This window comes from Notechis scutatus, chromosome 1 (genome assembly GCF_049901735.1).
Source record: "Notechis scutatus isolate UNSWTSFEM ecotype Mainland chromosome 1, rNotScu1.2, whole genome shotgun sequence".
Classification (NCBI taxonomy): Eukaryota; Metazoa; Chordata; class Lepidosauria; order Squamata; family Elapidae; genus Notechis; species Notechis scutatus.
Window position 1 is genome coordinate 104727480 of NC_142009.1, and position 20464 is coordinate 104747943.

The 20464-nt window shown below is 37.9% G+C and overlaps 2 protein-coding genes across 3 annotated transcripts in view; one reads left to right on the forward strand and one right to left on the reverse strand.

The window, feature by feature from the left end:
- The window catches only part of WASF1 (WASP family member 1), a 71260-nt gene that overhangs the window by 14408 nt on the left and 36388 nt on the right, over positions 1-20464 (forward strand). The window lies entirely within an intron of this gene.
- Positions 5070-7067, reverse strand: LOC148132930 (MLV-related proviral Env polyprotein-like). Its single transcript, XM_087949858.1, has one exon. It carries the CDS (start codon positions 7065-7067, stop codon positions 5070-5072), a length of 1998 nt encoding a protein of 665 aa, XP_087805984.1.

The following is a 20464-nucleotide window of genomic DNA, read 5'->3' on the forward strand; positions in this document are numbered from 1 at the left end:
GCTTATTTTAAGATTCAGTTATAAAATAAATCTAAGTGAACTTAAGAATTTATTTCTGATTGCATAGCATGCTTCTACTAAAGCCTTCAACATGTTTCTTAACAAGACCACTTTTGATAGCTCCGTGAGCTTTCCGGAAAGCTCGGAGCACTTTTCATCAAAAGATGGCAGCTGGTGAGCTTTTCTGAAAGCCATTTCTACCCAAAAGCTCACGATCGCCACGGCTCCATGCAAAGATCTTGGAGCGCCCAGCTGAGATCGCTAAAAGGTTGGATCACTGTACTAAAGCCTTCAACTTTAACAAGACCAAACTTGAGGCTGCGACGATCGGCATGCGATCTTGGTAGTCTGAGATCGCTGCCGATATCTTGCTCCTGGAATCCTATCGGATCTAAACCCTGAAGAGATGGTGAAAGTGAAGAGCGCATCCTGTCGATCCCAGGGACACCACAAAGTCCCTGGTAGATCCAGGAGAAGCTCTTCTTGCCAGCGGCAAAGAGGAAGCCATTAAAGCTGCTGAAGTTGGGACAGCTCCGAAATGGAAGAGAACAGAAAGAGAGAGTGTGCCGGTTTGGTGAGAACTTTTTCTTTATTCTAAGATCTGAAAGGACACCCTAAGGAAAAGAAAGAATCTGTAAAAGTTTTGACAGAAGTGATTAAGCGGCGATTTTAAAGAGGAATGTCAAAGTAATGTTTTTTTCTCGTTGGATTTTCTATACATGATCTTATATTTTGAAACTGGACTGGTTTTTTCTTTTCCATCTATTTTTTTCTCTCCTTTTTGATTTTCTAATCATTTTAGGCTAGAGACTCCCTTTTAGTTATTTCTTTTTTTAAAATATCTTTTTCTTTTTTTTATTAATTCTTATTGCATTTTGCTTGGAAAAAGAGGGGGAAAGTGAAAGCAAAGAAACTTTGTAACACTGCCAACTAGTGGCTTGGAAATACTCTATTTCTCTTGTGACCAGACAAAGCTGAGAAAGAACTGAGACTTCTTTTCAAGGACATTGCTGTTCTATAAGATAAAGGGAAGAGCATGGGAGAGTATTACTGCAGGTGCTCTTCTGGGTTTCTATCAACAGTTGGAGTCTGGTGTTGAAGTTTATAGGAAAAGAAAAGGTGATAAGTTTCTGGAGAAGAGTGTTATAACAAGAGCCTTGGATAACTAAACAAAGTGCAGTGTGTTTTCTTGATTTTTCCTAAGCTGTGCTACCCCTCCTCAACAGTTTACTTTTTGAAATAGCTATTTAGATTTTTAGTTCTTTGGAATTTGTCTTTGCTTTTTTTTTTAATGCTTGTCTTTGGAAGTTAATTTTTTACGTTTGTTTTTTATTTTAAAAGAAAAGTTTTAGTATTAATGATTTGCTTCCTTTTTTATTTAAGGGAGTAGCCTTTTTTTCTTTTTGCCTTTCTAGTACTTTTGTTTTTCCATCTACCTCCAATACTGGTTTTTTCTTTCTTTTTATCTTCCTGGCTTTTTTTTCTTTTTCTCTTATGCAGCCTTTTATATTTGAGACCTCTTAATTGGATTAAGGTGTTGAAGAACCTGAAGAATTTTTCCTTTTTTTAGCTTTTTATTCTTCATTTTGCCATTTTTTTTAGGATTTTACAACTTTTTCTCCTTTGTGTATGTTTATGGTTTTTTCCTTCATTTTTGAATTTTCATTGTTATCTAACTAATCGATTGGATTAAGGTATACAAAAACCTGAAGAAATTATTTTTTCTTTTTTTATTATTATTACTATTTGGCTTGTTTTTCCCTACTATTTTTATTTGGAATTGCAATTGGTTACTTCACAATTGGATTAAGGTCTAGAAGAACCTGAAGATTTTGAATTGTTTGAAATGAGTAGGAAATTAACAGCTCCTGGTTCTTCAACTTCTACTTCCTCCTCTCCACCATCTGGAGGACAACGTTCAATACAGACAATGTTAAGGCAAGAGAAAGAATAAGAAAAAGAAAAAGTGACCCTGCAGATGATTATGCAAGGAATTCAAAACATTCAAACAAGATCAGAGAATATTGAAAAGAGAATAGAGAACATCGAACAAAGAACAGAGAACATTGAACAAAGAACAGGGAAAACTGATGAAAAAGTCGAGAACATCCAACAAATGATGATGAAGTATGATGAGAGACTACTAAAAATTGAAGAAGAAGATAAACAAAGAGATAAGAAGATTGGAGACATTGATACCAGATTAACTGTGGTTGAACAAGATAAAAGTGGTATGCTGAGATGGGAGATGGACAGATCAGAATTTTATCTCAGATTCCAAAACATAGAGGAAGAAAAAGGACAAAATCTAGCTGAGATAATGATAGAAATATTGGCTGAAGCTTTGGAAATCTGAAGAGAAGATGATGGATGGAATAGATGAGGTTTATAGAGTCTTCACAAGATATGCAATGAGAAATAGCCTACCAAGAGAAGTTCACATCAGATTTACAAAGGAAGCCATTAAAACGCAAATATTGCAAGTGGCAAGAGAGAAAACATTGAAATATAAAGACAAGGAGATTGTGGTTTTGAAACAAGTACCCAGAAGAGTGAGAGAGATGAGAAGAGAATACCGATTCTTGACCAAATTGCTACTTTAAAAAGAGGTGAATTATAGATGGCTGATTCCAGAAGGTTTAGTGTTCGCATGGCAAGAACAGAGATACATAACTGATTCAATTGAGAAAGCTGAATCATTTTATACAGAATTTTTCAGAGGGAAAGAGGAAGAGGCAGAAAAAGAAATTTCACTAATTGAATTCCAAGAGGACTGCCAAATGACGACTGAAAAAGAGGAAGGTGCAGTAGGTGGAAAGGAGGAAGCCAAAGAACAATGTGAACCAAGATCCACGAGAGCTGCCAAACCTAATTATAAAATATAACCATGGAAGAGAAAAAATTGATTACAATCAATATAAATGGACTTAATTCAGCCATTAAAAGAAGGAAAACTTTCCATAAATTAGAGAAATTAAAATTTGATATAATCTGCCTACAAGAAGTACATATTAAAAAGCAATATGAACAATTGTTGATACAGCCAAAACTAGGGAAAATATTTACCTCCTTGACACAATGCAAGAAAAGAGGAGTGGTTTTATATATTAAAGAGATCATTCCAGCGAAATTGATTTATACTGATGACGACGGAAGAATACTAATGGTGGAAATAATGGATTATAATACGAAAACACAAAGCAATCTATGCCCCGAATGACAAACAAGAAGAATTTTATAAAAAATTACATATGAAAATAATTGAACTGGACTATGCTAATATAGTTATGATGGGAGATTTTAATGGAATTGTAGACAACAAACTGGACTATACAGCACAGAAAACAATAAAGCAAAACAGAAAGACTCTCCCTAAATCTTTTTTTAATATGGTAGATGAAATAAACTTAAAAGATACATGGAGAGAAAGAAATACTAAAACTAAACAATACACCTTCTACTCAAATAGACACTTATCCTGGTCCAGAATAGATATGATATGGATGTCAACAGAATTGTTAACTAATGTTCAAGAAATAAATATTGAAACAAGTACTTGGGCAGATCACAATCCAATGACAATTAAATGGAAAGGACAAAGAAGAAGATCTAGATGGATGCTAAATAATACTATTTTAAAGGAAAAAGACTTCACACAGTGGATGGAGAAAGAACTGGCTTTTTTCTTTAGAGAAAACAAAAAAGAAGATACATCAATCCAGAATGTATGGGATACAATGAAGGCATATGCCAGAGGCTTGATAATAGACTATACAAGGAAAAGAAATACCATGAAAAGATTAGCCTCTAAGGCATTAGAGGATGGGTATAAAGGACTTGAAAAAGAGCTACAGAAAATGCCACAGAAAAAGGACATAAAGTTAAAAATGGATATAACCAAACATAAAATGAGTCTAATAGAAAAAGAAGAATTAGCACAGAAAATTAGAGGTGCTAAACAGAATTACTTTGAAGATACAAATAAACCAGGAATATGGTTAGCATATAAATTGAGAAAGGAGAAAGAATCAAGGAAAACATTGCAATTAATAGATGATCAAGGCCAAGTTTGCTATGGTAGTAAAGAGAAGAAGGAAATCATTTGATACTATTATGGGAAACTATACACACAAGAGAATATTGATGAGGAAAGAGTCAAACAGTACCTACAGGATGCTAAGTTATCCCAGATACCTAAAGAGATTGAAACAATGTTAGAAAGCAATATAACGATGATGGAATTAACTGAAGCACTCAAGAAGCAAAATAATGGAAAGGCACCAGGCCCAGATGGACTTCCGGCAGAATTTTACAAAACATTACAAGAATCGTTGAATCTTCCATTGCTAGAAGTTATGAATGAAGTTGTGTTAAAGAAGAGGATACCTAAATCATGGTCAGAAGCTTATATTACACTTGTTCCAAAAGAGGAGGCCGATCCATTACAAATCAAGAACTATAGACCTATTTCCCTACTAAAAGCAGATTATAAAATTTTTGCTTCAATATTGACAGAAAGACTTAAAAAATACTTAAATAATTTTATCCATCCTGATCAAAATGGATTTCTGCCAAAGAGACAAATTAAAGACAATATGAGAGTTGTGGTTTTTGCTGCCCACACCCTGGCAACGGGCAGGGTCTGAGTTCAGAGCCCTGGGCCTCTCATGGTAAATGAATAAACACACGGACACAATGTTTACTCGGGATGAAAAGGCCCTGAACAAAAGGCAGGTACCTCCTTTTATTAGGTTGCTTGCAAGCGTCATAGCAGGAACACGGAATTTTTCCTTATAAGGTAAACTACATAATTATGCTAATACAAAAACTATACCATTGCTGGGGTCTTATCACCTCTGCTCTTAGCCCTGCCCAGTTACTTTCTTCTCCCACATAACTTTCGTTTCTCCTTCTCCCATAACTTTCGTTTCTCCAGCCAGCGCCCCTCCCAGCCAGCATTCCACAAGGTTGACCACTGCAACTTTTAGCATCCATTTATTATAACAGTTGTATATTGCAACATCTCCTCTGTTTTTATTTTATTTGGAAGGTGATATATTAACACTGTCCTAATGATGATTCTTGCTTGCCCCCTCCTCCTCCGAGTCTGAGGCTTGCAAGTGCATTAGGATGCATGTTTTGTCCTTACCAGCACTTTTGATGATTTCATCTTCGTCTGAATCCGAGGAGAATGTTAACAGAGCTCGTTTTTCTTGTGTATGAGATATGAGAGTATTTACCTGTTTCTGAGTCCGTGATAGGTTGGAATCCAACTGGCTTAATCTGCGTTTTAAGAAGGCCAAAACTTTGCCCAAAACACAAGGGCCAATGGTACAGAGCACAAGTAGGAGAATAAGAGGACCAGCAATGGCAGATACTAAGGTGGTTAACCATGGGGAGAAGTTGAACAGACCCTGATACCATGTTTGTTGAGCCTCTCGTTCTCTTTGCCTTTCTTTTAGTCTCTTATCTAACTCTTTCATAGAATCTAAAACCACTCCTGAACTATCTGCATAAAAACAACATTCTTCTTTCAGTGCTGCACATAACCCACCCTGCTTGAGGAACAACAAATCTAAACCTCTTCTATTCTGTAAGACAACTTCAGATAAGGAGGTGAGGGAGTTCTGCAAAGCAACTATAGATTGTTCAATGCGGCGTAAGTCTGCATCTATGGTGGCGCTTAAGTGGCGAAAATGCTGATCAGAGGTAACAAGGCCAGCTATACCTGTGGCCGCCCCAGAAGCCCCCAACCCCAGCAGAACAGCTAGTGTCAAAGCAGTTACTACTTCTCTTTTTGCTCTAAGGTTATATTGTCTAGGTTCTAGTAAAGAAACAAAATTTTCTGAGTCATATACATTCATTTTTGGAATCAATTGTACTTGAATACAAAAGGAATTCTGCTTGATTAAAGTATCCCCGCTGGCACAGGCTGTCAGTCCCGTGGAACATGCCCACATTGAAGCATCTCCAGGAATGAAGTATTGACCCTGGAGGCGTTTGTTTATATTGCCTCCTGTGGTGGTAAATACCTGGGTCCAAGCCCCTATATTAAGGTTGAGTCGGTGAGCAGGTATGTACATATCACATGAGTACTTTCCCGTGGTGACATTTAAACAAAATTGCGAGTAATTCTTAGGTATGTGGCCCAAACAGCAGCCTTGGCCTATTATAGAAGTGATAGTGATGGTGGTACTATCGTGCCATCTGCATTGAGAGTCCGAGGTGTCATTTCTTATGGCTTGTGAGGATCCTACTGCTTCATAGAATGGTGGAGTGGGAGACAAACATAACCAACAATGCTTAGATAAGAAAGTGTTGGAAGCATTCAGGACACTGTAAGAAGATTGAAGAAGTGGCAGCAAGGGATTAGCTGTTGTTGACAAAGGTTGTAGAAAGGAAAATTTAATTTCCTTGGCACTTGGTCCCACAGGGCCAGAGGAGGGTATGTGTACTTGTCGTTGTATGTAAAAAATGTTGCCAGAATCATACCCCGCGGTGTCATACACTCTTCCTCCCCACTTTACTCCAGTGTCCCATAATGTAGATGCTTTCCCTTTTGCAGTGAATCTCACAGTGACCATGTTGCAACGGGCACCTGGTGGTCCCCCTTCCCCAGCGCAAGGCATTTGCTTCCTTGAACGAGAAAGAGTGATTAAGTCATTTTTGTAGGGAGGGCTCCACCAGATGTGACCAGTGGACACACAGCTCCAGGATTTGCAAAAGTAGTCCGATAGGCCACCACAAGTGTGTTGATGATTTGGAGAAGTGTCGTGACCTGGGCAGACATAAAGGCGGAATTTTTTCACTACTTCTGGGCTTGTTGGAGTCCCCTGTCCTTTTTTTGCATATGCTGTTCTGCCCAGGATCATTTCAGCAAAGTCAAATTGTAAGTGTGGGAAACAAGTGTCAATTTGGGCATAGTAGTGTGTTGAATTCAATACCTGTCCATATGCGTCCTTGATGACCCATGTGATGTTGTATGGCCTATGGGCGTTAAAGCTGGTGGATGTTCCATCAGTCCAGCGAAGCGAACAGCCAAGCAGGAAGAAGAAGAGTGCTGTCATCTTTTCCGGATGATGGCTCCGCTGGTTGTGGACGGTGATATGGGCGGACACACCTTGCAGGAACCCAGAGAGTTCTGTCAGGAAGTTGGACTGCTGCGTAGCCTCGACCCCAGGTGAAGAGACCAGCAGGGCCCTTCCAAGTAGGGTCTGGCAGTTGGCGGTGGTATACCTGTGGTTTGGGAGAATCAGGGGAAGGGGGGGAGGAAAAATGTCGCTCCGCTGCCGTCATAGCAGGGGTGCTGGAGAGATTGAGGAAGTTGAGAGTATAAAGACAGAGATTAAAAGTGTCTTGCATCGCCGGGAGGCTAAGGGTTCTTTTCCCTTTGATCAAATGTCGTTCTAACGCTGTTTTTAGCGTTAAGTTGGCTCTCTCTATCAGGGCTTGTCCTTGACTATTAGCTGTGCTAGTGTATGCAGGGTCATTATCTGTTTTTATTTCATTTGGGCGTCCCAACGATGCAAAGGTGCGAATGTAATGATTGATGACATGTTTGGAGGCTTCTCCCCTTTGCGGGGTTGCCATTATGAACCCTGAATAGGTGTCAATAGACACGTGAAGGTATTTCCAAGGGGCAAAAGGTGAGAATTGAGTGACATCCATTTGCCATGTCTCACAAGCCTCTACGCCCCTGGGATTAGTCCCTTGAGGAAGGGCTTTTGCTTGCAAACTGCAAGTGGGGCATTGTTGTATAATTGCAGTTGCTTCTTCCAAAGAAATACCAAATTGTTTAATCAGAGCCTTTTTGTTTTGATGAAAATAACTATGACTTCCCCTGCCGTTAGAGGGGAAGGTTGAGGCATCTTAATACTGATGGAAAGTACTTTACAAGCAGTATCAGCTACCTGGTTCCCTTCTGAAAGGAAACCTGGGAGTTGTTGATGACTACGTATATGGGCTACAAATAGAGGATGGGTCCTAGATTGAATGAGCATTTGCAGCCGAAGCAACAGTGTCATTAATGATGGTTGTATAGAAGGAGACAGATATGCCTCAAAAATGTGCAAGACCAATTGGGAGACATATAGACTATCCGTTATGATGTTAATTGGTTGCTCAGGAAATGTCTCCAAGGCTAAGTTAAAAGCAGCTAATTCAGCTTGCTGTGCCGATGATTGGGGCTTTGTCAGTTGCTTGTGCCAGTTAGCTTGATCATACCAGACACAAGCACCATGAGTTTTAGAGCCATCAGTAAAAACTGTGATGGCTTGAATTAGTGGAAAAGTAACTACTGGAGAGGAAAAGGTAATAGGTACCGTTTTAATTAGCTGTAGACGGGGGTCAGAAGGGAGATGGCAAGAGATGGGACCAATCCAATTCTCCAGAGCATCCTGCAATACATCTGACGTCTGAAAAAGGGGGTCCCATTGAGAGAGTTTGAAAGGAATGTGTATAGCTTGAAGATCATGACCGAGCAAAGCCTTGGCTCGGTGACGTCCCTTGATACAAAGCAGAGCGAGCTGAAGTGAACCATAGTGGGTTGAGAAGGTAAAGACAGAGAGTTTTACTCAGAAAAGCGATGGGCTGGTATGGCCCCTCCCTTTCTCTAGTATTTTGGTGAAATCAATCTATGTTCTCTGGAAAGGCCAGCCCACTAGGGGTCGCCCTCCCATTTCTTTTTTCCTTGCTGCTTTCTTAGAGTTTACTTTTCAAACATCCAGAATTCCCCTCATTGCATTCACAGACACACACATCCTTCTCAATTTGCACACACATATTTCCTCTTCCAACTCATCTTTCTCTTTTTCCTCAGATTTCCAATCCTATTCTCTTCTATTTCTAGCAAGGGAATTGATGCCATTACCAGCTCTATTTCCCCTGTAGCTTCAGTCCAGATTGTCACATCAATCCCTTCAGCTAACTCCAGAGGCCTCTTCAAAGCCTCTTTCCTTCCTCCAAACAACACATCCACAAACCATCTCTCTCCTTCCTTCTTCCATTTCCTTCCTCCAAACAACACATCCACAAACCATCTCTCTACTTCCTTCTTCCACCTTTATCATCAAATCTACATGCAACAAACAATCTTAGCTTCTCACTCCTGTCTTCTCAAGTACACCAGAAATTGTGGAAAAGCAGAACAATAGGGTAGCAAGACATTATTTACATAGTGTTAACACATGGTAGAGTTTTAGCAAAAGATTCCATTAATCAATAATGAGTTTTGTGTTAAGTTGAGACATAAGATCACAGCCCCACAGGTTAGTATGTAATGGAAGAACCAAGGGTTGGAGGTAGGCAGTCCCCGAACGGCTGGGGCAGTTTCCAAAGGCCAATCGTCCGGCCACTCAGCCGTTCGGAGGACACCTACGTCAGAGACCCGAAAAGACTTTGTTACAGATTGTGAATTGTAACAGAGATGTTAGGAGCATAGAAGCCATCATTTGCCATTCAGAGAAAAGAATATTATGATTATTAGAAATGTTTTCTAACAAGGTTCTAACATAGGGTGACTTAAGGCCATATTTGGCAGTGGCAGATTTGAGTTCTTTCATGAGATCCCATTCCATAGGGACATATTGAGGGGCAGGATTTCCCCCTCCTGCCGGGGCTTGGAGGACCATAGGAAAACAAGAGAGGTCCTCCGGATCTATTTTTCCTTTAATCAGTGCCTCCTGAAAGGTATTACGTACAGGCAAGGAGGCAGGAGAATCAGTGGATTTGATAGGGTTAACATCAGGAATGTGAGGGGGGTTGTAGGGGGGGGGGGGGGGGGGAGGAAGGAACAGCAGGGTACAGAGCAGGAGGTGTGGAAGTTTCTGCCAAAGAAGGCAGGGGATTTTTAGGAGATGGGGAAAGCTGACCCGAAGTCTGGTCAGAGATTGATTCAGAGGGAATTGGGTCAGAGATTGATTCAGAGAGGATTGGGTCAGAGATTGATTTAGAGGGGGGGTAAAGAATATTGATAGCAGTCACGAGAGCTCTCCAGGCATAGAGGATTTCCGGGGGGGCTCGTGGAGGCTCGTGAATGTATTTTCCTATTTTTTCCCAAATAGATGGTTTAAGAGTGCCACCTTCTGGATAAGCGGGGCAATGTTTTTGAAGATAAAGGAGAAAGGAGGTAATTTTTTTGCGAGAGAGAGGATAGATAGTATGTCCGTTAGCTTTCTGCAAGTGATTCGCCTTCCTGATTAAGGATCGAAGCTCGTCCACATGCTTGGACAGAAGCTTGGAGATTGGGGTGCCCATACTTACGATGCGCTTTGCCGGTCTCCGGTGCGTAATATGGGAATCAGGGCAGCACACTCCTTCCTGGAAGTCGTGCTGTGGATGCAGCCAGATGCAGCTTTGCTAAGGGAGGATGTCCTCTTTGCAGAAGATTCCTGGGGAGGGATCCGTAACACGAAACGGCATCCCTGGGCTGCAGCTGGCTCGAATCACGAATCACGTCGGGGTTACCAGTTGTGGTTTTTGCTGCCCACACCCTGGCAACGGGCAGGGTCTGAGTTCAGAGCCCTGGGCCTCTCATGGTAAATGAATAAACACACGGACACAATGTTTACTCGGGATGAAAAGGCCCTGAACAAAAGGCAGGTACCTCCTTTTATTAGGTTGCTTGCAAGCGTCATAGCAGGAACACGGAATTTTTCCTTATAAGGTAAACTACATAATTATGCTAATACAAAAACTATACCATTGCTGGGGTCTTATCACCTCTGCTCTTAGCCCTGCCCAGTTACTTTCTTCTCCCACATAACTTTCGTTTCTCCTTCTCCCATAACTTTCGTTTCTCCAGCCAGCGCCCCTCCCAGCCAGCATTCCACAAGGTTGACCACTGCAACTTTTAGCATCCATTTATTATAACAGTTGTATATTGCAACAGAGAGTAATCTTGGACACTTTGGAATAGTATGAGGCACATCCTGAAAAACAAATGGCTTTGATATTTCTAGATGCACAGAAGGCATTTGATAATGTGAATTGGCGATTCATGTTGTTACTGCTGGAACAGATGGGCTTTGCTAGAAAATTCAATATTCAAGCAATAGAAGCTATATATCATAAGCAAACGGCAAAGGTAATGATAGAGGGAGAACTGACAGACTCTATTGATATAAGAAAAGGAACAAGACAAGGGTGCCCACTCTCACCTCTGTTGTTTGTGTTAACTTTGGAAATTGCTAAATTTGCTAAATAGAAATATTAGAGATGAAAAGAATATAAAAGGGATGAAAATTAAAAAGGAAGAATTTAAGTTGCAAGCATTTGCAGATGATCTGGTTTTTATTTTAGAAGACCCACTAGAAACAGCATCAAAATTGATAGAAAAGATAGAGGCATATGGAAAGGTGGCTGGTTTGAAAATAAATAAAGATAAGACAAAGATCTTGACAAAGAATATGCTATCAAGACAAAAGGAAGAACTGGCAGACCTATTGAAAATTCAGGTCATGAATAAGATCAAGTACTTGGGGATATACTTGACAGCAAGATGCAGTACACTAAAAGAGAATAATTATATCAAACTTAAGCAGCAGATAGCGCTAGATTTGGCGAAATGGGAAAATTTACAACTGTCATTAATAGGGAGAATATCAACAATCAAGATGAATATATTACCCAGAATTTTATATTTGTTTCAAACAATTCCAATTAGGCTTGGAAAAGACTATTTTGAAGATTTAAATAAAATTGTGTTGAAATATATATGGCAAGGTAAGAAAGCGAGAATAAAGTTAAAACTTTTGCAATATGCTAGAATAAGAAGAGGATTTGGTTTGCCTAATTGGGAGTTGTATTACCAAGCTACAAATTTGATGTGGGCTAAGGAATGGATAGCATTAAAAAATACTAGATTGTTGACATTAGAAGGACATGATCTGTTGTTGTGGTGGCATGCTTTTTTATGGTATAAAGAAACTAAAACACAGGGGTACTTTAGAAGACATTATATACGGGAGTCTCTGTGGTTAAACTGGGAGAAGATTAAAAGACAATGTTATTTGAAAATTCCAGTCTGGCTATCGACTATTGAAGCATTTTCTTATCCTATAATATACAAAAAGGAACAAACAGTTAGATATGGTGAAATATTGAATGAAAAGGGTGAACTTAAATCTATACAAAAACTAGAGGAACAAGGTATAAAGATGAATTGGTTTTCATATGTGCAAATACATTCAAGGTATGATAAAGATTCTAAAACAGAAGGTTTCTATGATAAACTGACTGATTTAGATAAGATTTTGACAGGTACTGATGAAAAGGTGATTAAAAAATTGTATGGATATTTATTAGAAATTAAACTAGAAGAAGAACAAGTTAAAGAAACAATGATTGCTTGGGGGAAGAATTTTGGATATGGGATTGATCTAGAGAAATGGCAAAAACTGTGGTCTCAAAATTATAAAATGACAATGTCAACAGCATATAAAGAAAATTTGTATAAGATGTTTTACAGGTGGCATTTCCCCCCGACAAGAATGTTCAAGAATAAATCCGAAAAATGTTGGAAATGTCATCAGACACCCGGCTCATATTACTATATGTGGTGGACTTGTGCGGATGCTAAAAAATACTGGACTAAAATCCACACGTGGTTGGAAAAAATGACAAAAAAACATATAGATTTGAAACCAGAGATATTTTTATTGGGAATTTTACCTGAAATATGTAGTAAAGATTTGAAATACCTGATTGTAAATGTATTAACAGCGGATAGGATTGTATTTGCTAAAAACTGAAAAAATGAGAAAATACCATCACAGGAAGAAATCATTAAGAAAATATTGGAATGTGCTGAAATGAGCAGATTGACATTTGAAATTAGAGAACAGGATGATAAACAATTTTATAAAGTTTGGGATCTATTCTATCAATGGTTAGACAATAAAGTATAGTAATGAAATATGTAGACTTTTAGAAAATACTAAATATATAAAGATGTATTCTTTCCTTATTATATCTACAAAATGATTTTAGGATAGATTTGGGATGATAATATGAATTGTCATAAAACAAAAAGTAAAATATGATTATTTCCTAAAGCATGAATGAATAAAAGTATAGTCAAATGATTGATTAATAATGATACCAATGTATTTAATATTGGATTGAAAATACAAGATCATATACAATGTACTTGTAATTGAAGACTACGAAATGGAAGCACAAAACAATTTGTAAACCAACCAGCACACTGTATGTACATATGTGGAAGATGGCCTGATGTTTTTATGTTTTGTTTGTTTATGTTTGTTTTAAAAACCAATAAAAATTTATTAAAAAAAAAAAAACCAAGACCAAACTTTAGGTTTAGGCTTAGGAGTCAATTCAAAACCCACTTCCATATTTTTCTAAAAGAGATTCTAGAACACATCCAGTGTGATTTAAATGGTCTTCTCAAGATAGTCATGTTCATCTTGAACTTATACTTCAATTATTGATCTGGATAACAATCAAGTATGCAGCTCTGGTCCATGACAGAAAGTTGTTGATAGCAAAAATGGTTTCTCTGGATTTTTCATATACTGTAGCCAGTATAAAGCCTTTATTACTGCTCCAAAAGCAGCTGTTCTGCAACTGTATTTTCTGCAAAAGAGGACTGTAGGAAATACATAATGCATTTAAATAGGAAATATATCAAGATACATTTGATTTGTTGCTTAGCAGCCAAAGCAAATTATGCAAATCAAAGATAAAATAGATTGAACATTATGATAGCAAAGTGATTTCACTTCATCTTGTATTTTCATGTTAAATAATGGCTTAACTGAATCAATTTATGTTCTTTGAAACATTTTTTAATACTATTGCAAATAAAAGGTGTGGAGATGCTTATAAATGCTTCAAAAATATTCACATTTGAAAATACTTTATTATAATACTATCCATCTTATGAAACCTGAATACATGACTGTATTAAAATTCTGAGCATAATAATTTAGGAATGCCTTCTTGTTCCTTTGTACCCATAATCTCTGTCCCTTGGAAAAAAATTAACCTAAATGTTTGGAAGAACTGTGAGCAAGTATAAATGCATCATCATACTATAAAAGGACAGATGCTTGATTTGTGCTCCTGTAGGGAGATTTACTTGGGAAAGAAATTTCTGTAAAAAGAGAATATTTTTAGAGTGCAAGTGTGAAGTGTGAAGATGACCTTGATGAAGATAGGCCAGATCTGTTGGAAAGCATAACTTAAATCCAAACGAGTCAGAAAGTATCGCATGTGGCAATGGCTCAGATACAGACCTCCTGAATACATGGGTATAAGAAGGGGAAGAGGTACTTCACAATCAGACTTGTGAGTTTCATTATTGTGGCAAATTTTCAATGACAGTACTCCTAGCCTTCCTTTCCAGTTGATTCCCAATCTCGGAGTCTACTTGTTGGGAGGAGGGATGACAGTGGCTTCAAAGAAAAGATTTTAGGAATAACAGTAGACTAAGTTCTATACATGTTTGTTGTAATGCTAGTATTCTTTGGGTCTTTTAGTTGTTATTGATGCTATTAATTAGAAAGCACTGTATATTAAATGATGGCATACATTTTTTTTTACTGTATTTAGACTTGAGAATCATATGCAGGATGATAGGTACATCATTTGTGTGTGTGCATCTACCAATCTATCTGTATGGATTGAGGTTATATAGGGACATAATTGAAATAGTGTCTGGGTTACAGATTGACATTGACATTGAGCTGTCATGTTAGCTCTTTACATACTTGGCTCACAGGTGTGCCACACAAAAAAAGGCTATTGATGGCCCATAACTAAGAAATCTTCATATTTAAGATGGAATTGTCATCTGTGTAATGTGCTAGTGAGCAAATATTCCATATGTAGTAGAAGAAGGACTTAAGAACCCACTTATCAGTCAAGAAAACAGTAGTTAATAATCAGGATTGTTGAGCTTAATACAGTAGTTAAATGGTATCATTAAAAAAAAGTTTAAAAAATAGATGCCATCTGGTTAGTAACATCTCTATTTATTGTCCTAAGTATCAGATAGAACCATGATGGTGAACCTATGGCATGCGTGCCACAGGTGGCACATAGAGCCATTTGTGCTGGCACCTGAGCTACAGGCAAACTTACCTCACTGCACATGCGTGCACCTCACAGCTGATTTTCGGCGGGTTTGAGGCCTCCCAAAGGCTTGAGGAAGGCTTCTGCAGGCCGAAAACTAGCCCTGTTTTGTCACTTCCTATTTTTCCAAAAATACCGGAAGTGATGAAACATACCTAGTTTTCGGCCTGCAAAAGCCTACAGAAGCCTTCCTCAAGCCTCTGGGAGGCTGAAAAAGGCCTCAAACCCACTGAAAATTAACTATGAGGTCCAGTGCAGGTAAGGGGGCAGCAGGGGTGGGGTGGTGGGGATTGTGCACGCATGCGTAGGGGGCATGGAGGGTGTGCATTGCCTTCTGGGTGCTGGCATGCGAGCGTGCAAGCGCGCACACAATTTTTGGCACAGGAGCCCAAAAAGGTTAGCCACCACTCAGAAGTATGTAAAGTAAACATTGTATGAGTATTTTTTTAAACTTCTATGTTTCCTATATATCTTTTTAATCATATAATTTCCCATTGTTCCAGCTTTATAGTGCAGTGAAAAATTTTAACGAATTTTATCAAGCATTGTTTTACTTATTCTTCCGTTTCAGATTTCAGTAAAGTTTACACATTTTAGCAATCATATGTACATCATTTGTATACAATTCTATTTCAATTCTGTTTATTGTCAGTCTTACAATATTCAGCTTCATAAAGATTCTTTGAATCTTTCTTAAACCTGTAAGTAGGCAAACTATTAACAACTATGTCCTTCTGCCTTCAGTTGATATTGGTTTGAATTCCCTTTGACAGAATTCTAGTATTTCATGATGTTAGCCATTTGTGTTTGTCTGTTATTTCTCATCTTTATTTCTGTATCTATTCCATACTCTCAATTGCATGTCTTACATAATCTACACTTAAAATTTGCATTAACCTTGACTTTATTGTGCAACAGTTATCCATGTCATCGGAATCTTAGGTCATGTCCTTTTAATTCCAAGTCTTCTATTTCCCAGCAACACCCACTCTTTCATCCAAACCAAACAGCAAGCTGCAAATACAATTTTAAGTTGGGAAACCCATTCCTTCTCTTTTCTTTGCATCTTGTAAGACCTTATATTTAACACACGGTGTTTTCCCTTCCCTACAAACATAGATATATCCTTCCACTATTCTTTAAAGAGTTAATCAGTTGTAAAATCAATATAGTCTGAAAAAAATCATTCTAGGCAAACGATTCATTTTTATCATGAAAATTATCCCAATAATAACAATTGTAATTATTTTTAACTGCATTCCATGTCTCAAACTAATTATTTTGAAATAATATCTAATTCGCATTTGTCATCTTTATACCCATATATTTGACTTTTTTTCCTCAATTTTAAATCCCATTTTTATCAATTCTGTTTGATCCTCTATTTTGATATTTTTTTCTTAACCGTATTCTGTTTATTAATCTTAAAATCTGCTGATGTATCAAATTCTTTTAATTTTCCCATTAATGCTTTAATTCCCTTTAAAGGATCCTCCAAAACCAACAAATCATCAACTAATAATAGTGCTTTAATAGTCTCTGTATGTCAAATAATGTCCTACATATCCTTATCTAATATTTTTGGTTTTGCTTCAGACTTCTTTATAGCTTATTTGCTTGTTTGTCTGTGTTATATAATACTTTAATTTTAAAATAAATGTTCTTTCAATAAACAGTATAGGGAGGCACGGATACCCAGTACAAAGTTTTAGCAATGTTTTATACATTTTTCGTTTATGCAAGAGTGTGTAATTGTGGCTCTTAGGATTTAAACTTGAAGCTATATTGCTCGGGAATTATTCTGTTTTATGTGGAACTTCAAGTGCATCAAATCAAATACATGATTTTCATATTATTTACATTGAAAAATGCATTTTATACAGACCTTTGACACAGCACTTACTTCTGAAGCTTTGTCACTCCACAATTAATTAATTACTTCAAATACTGTACAGTCTATGGCAAGGGTCTTCAAACTTGGCAAGTTTTAGACTTGGGACTTCAATTCCTGAGCTAACATGACTGGAAGAGGAATTCTGGGAGTTGAAGCCCACAAGTCTTAAAGCTGTCAAGTTTGAAGACTCCTGGTCTATGGCGATATAAATTTCTGTGAAAAATAAATTTGTGAATATAGCTAATATATTGCAAGAAATGTACTTGACAACTGTGTAATTAATTTCAGCTGCTTTTCACATGCAAACTTATAATCATGACATCCATTAATATTAGAAAAAGGCTACAATTTTTTTTGTACAAAATATTAAAAAGCTTACCTACAAATTAGAAAATGTAAAAACTGTATAAGCTGGCCATTTTAAAGTAAATCCTAAAGTATCTTATTTGCTGCTTTTAAAATATTTTCAGATGTACAGATTGAGCCCAAATATATAAGCAGCATATATGTGTTAAATCAATTGGTCAAAGATCTAATCTTGGGGGAATTGCTGAATTTTGTCTTCTCTGCTGTTCAGTAAGGAGGTCTCAGTCTGTCATTAATTTGTGGATATTTTAAATTGTGAAATAGCCCTTCCTACATCCGTCCCACATGTCTTTTATTCTGTCATCAACACAAACCCTTGAATTGTATATACAAAATGTTTTGCAGTCAAGCCCAGGTAAGCAGAATGGCTTGACTGCAAAACATTTTGTATATAATTCAAGGGTTTGTGTTGATGACAGAATAAAACATGATTGAGTTATGTTACATTGAGCCAAGTTCTATCTTTAATTCCAAATGAATTCAAGCCCTGAATGAATTCTGGGGGTGGGGGGGGGGGAAGGACTCTGGTGATTGGACCTTGGCAGCGTACATTGCAAATCCTATATTAACTGAAGTTTTCGGGTACGCAAAGATTTATGCTTGTTAGCTTGCATGATCCAATGACAGATGAAAGCATTGCCCATAATAAGGATATATGCATGTGCCCAGGGCAAGGGAGTGAGTCCGGACTGAACCCAGAACAGAAGTGACTGGGTCATTCCAATATTCATACCAGTAGCAGCAGCCAGAGCTTTGGTTCCAACACAGGGTTTTCCTTGGTGGATCCAAACCATCCATTTATTTTAGCATAACATGTTTGGAGGTGCTGTCTGATGACCTGCTATTATTGAGGGACATTTTAATCTGCATAAGAACGTGACACAAGAAGTTAGGTGCATCTGTATTACATTTTTAAAATCGTGTCTGTATACAGTATGTAAAAGAAAGTTTTAGGTGAGAAAAAAACTAAAAGTGGTAAACATTCTTTCTTCTAGCCAGTTCTCTTTTCTACTCTAAAAATTGAAAGATAAAAGCTAGCAGAGAACCTGAGCACTTTGAGAGTACATAGGAGATTTCAAGATAGTATAGAAGAGAAGGGATATAATCATGACAGCTAATGCCATCTAATATAAATGCTTTAATTGTAAGAAATCAAAACATGACTACATATGCATGTTTGACAACAGCTTCTTGATTTTTTAGGCTACAGTATTACTGCAGGGAAATTTAATAACAGGAGGGAAGTGATTTAAATATACTTTTATACTTTAATACTTGTCACATTCTAAAAAATAATAATCACTCATGTTATACAATCAGTCAGGTATATTATGAACACAAACATGAAAACAAACAGCATCTCAGCAAATATCTATGCTGGAACTCAATACCAGTGCATCATGAATTTCCTGCAGTTTAGATAAAAAGTTCAAATTTGCTGTTTTTGCTTTTTTTATCTGTTCTTTGCAAATACAGGACCATCTTTCAGCATGAGTTTACATTTCATGGCCCAGGATTTATTTTATACAAAAAAAAAGTTTAAATCTTCTAATCTATGTCACAAATCTCTGCTGTTTTACTTTAATTTGGCATGTAGCTATCTTGGATTAATTTAGTAATCCAGTTTTTACACAAGTGAACAGATTTATTATGTAATCTGAATTTAACACAGGACATTCTTGCCATTTATTGTGCAATTTTAGAACATTTCTAGAATTTCTCACAATTTATTGATTTTTTTAAAAAGCTCTGTTGTTTATTCTTTGTTTATTTCTTTAATTATGTCATTAAAATCTGCTTCTTTCTTATAAATTAACTAATGGTAACTTAAATATGTCAAATTACCTATCTTCAGTGTCTCCTAATCCAAAAAAATGAAATGGTTTGGAAGCAAAATTAGATTAATTTAAATAAAAATTAAACTTGAAAAATAAAATCTATTTAAAGTGGGAGGTCTTTTGTCAAGGCTCTGCCAATACACCCCCATTCAAATCATAAGTCTCTAGCCGCATCTCTCAGAGTAAATTTTTATTTATTTATTAGGAGTGATCATGTCAGCATTATCTGGGTGCAGCCGATAACATCATTCGTTTCACCCTTGACCCTGGTCATCCCCTCACCCCCTGGATGTATATTCTCCAATGAGACACATCCATAGCCAAGAGTCATCAATCATGCTCTCCACTAATAATCTTGTGCGCCAACAGCTTTGGCTGCCTAGCAATTATCTAAAGCATTCCCCACTCCCTTTCTGCTGGCAACAAAAAAAGACCAAAGAAGTATTTTTTTAGTTGACACCTTTCATAAATATTTTGTTGAAAAGTAATAACAGTTACTAAATATCTGTAAAAGAATTACTCCCCTTTTGTGCAAAGCATAGATGTGCTTTTGATGTCTTTGATTCTCCAAAAAGTAGATGCAGTTTTGGAGTGATATATGTGCAGAGGTGTCAAACTCAATTTTATTCAGGGAAGCATCAGGGTTGTGTTTGACTATGGGGGGCTGGGTGGGCATGGCTAGGCTGGGCATGGGCATGGCCAGTTCAATATCATTCACGTGGGTGCCTTTGGTGGCCTGGGCGGACCTGGGGGAATCCATTGTATCCAGCAGACGAAGGCGAGACTAGGGAGAGGGCCAAACCCTTGTCCTCCAGAGGAGCCTCGCTGTCCCTCTCGGGCCATGCGAAGGACCCCCAGATGGCAGTGTAGGCTATCCAGAGGCCTAGGCAGCGGGAGGCAAGTGCTCAGCCTGGCCCTCAAACTCCCAGGACACCAGGACCTCACAGCCCATCCCCACTTCCCCGAGGAGTTGCCTGGCTGCATTTACCTCCTCGAGGTTTCTGCTGTTGTGCTCACTCTCCTTGGCCAGGTTGCTCATGGTGTGTGCAGGAAGGCATAAGAGGAGACCTGGCTTTGTAATCAAAGCATCCTTAGCAATAGGATGGGATGGAGGAGGAGACATGGAGGAGGAGGATGCTGAAAGGGCAGCAGAGCTGCTGGTAGCCAAGTGCTAAGGCAGGATTTCCCTCAGACCCTCCCTCCCTCCCTTTCATTATAATCTTCCTTCCTTCCCTCCCTCTTCATTTTCCTTTCTTTCTTCCCCCTTTCC

What these genes read in the sequence shown, in the direction of transcription:
- LOC148132930 (XM_087949858.1), bottom strand. Translation starts at nt 7,067, where the DNA reads ATGACAGCACTCTTCTTCTTCCTGCTTGGCTGTTCGCTTCGCTGGACT.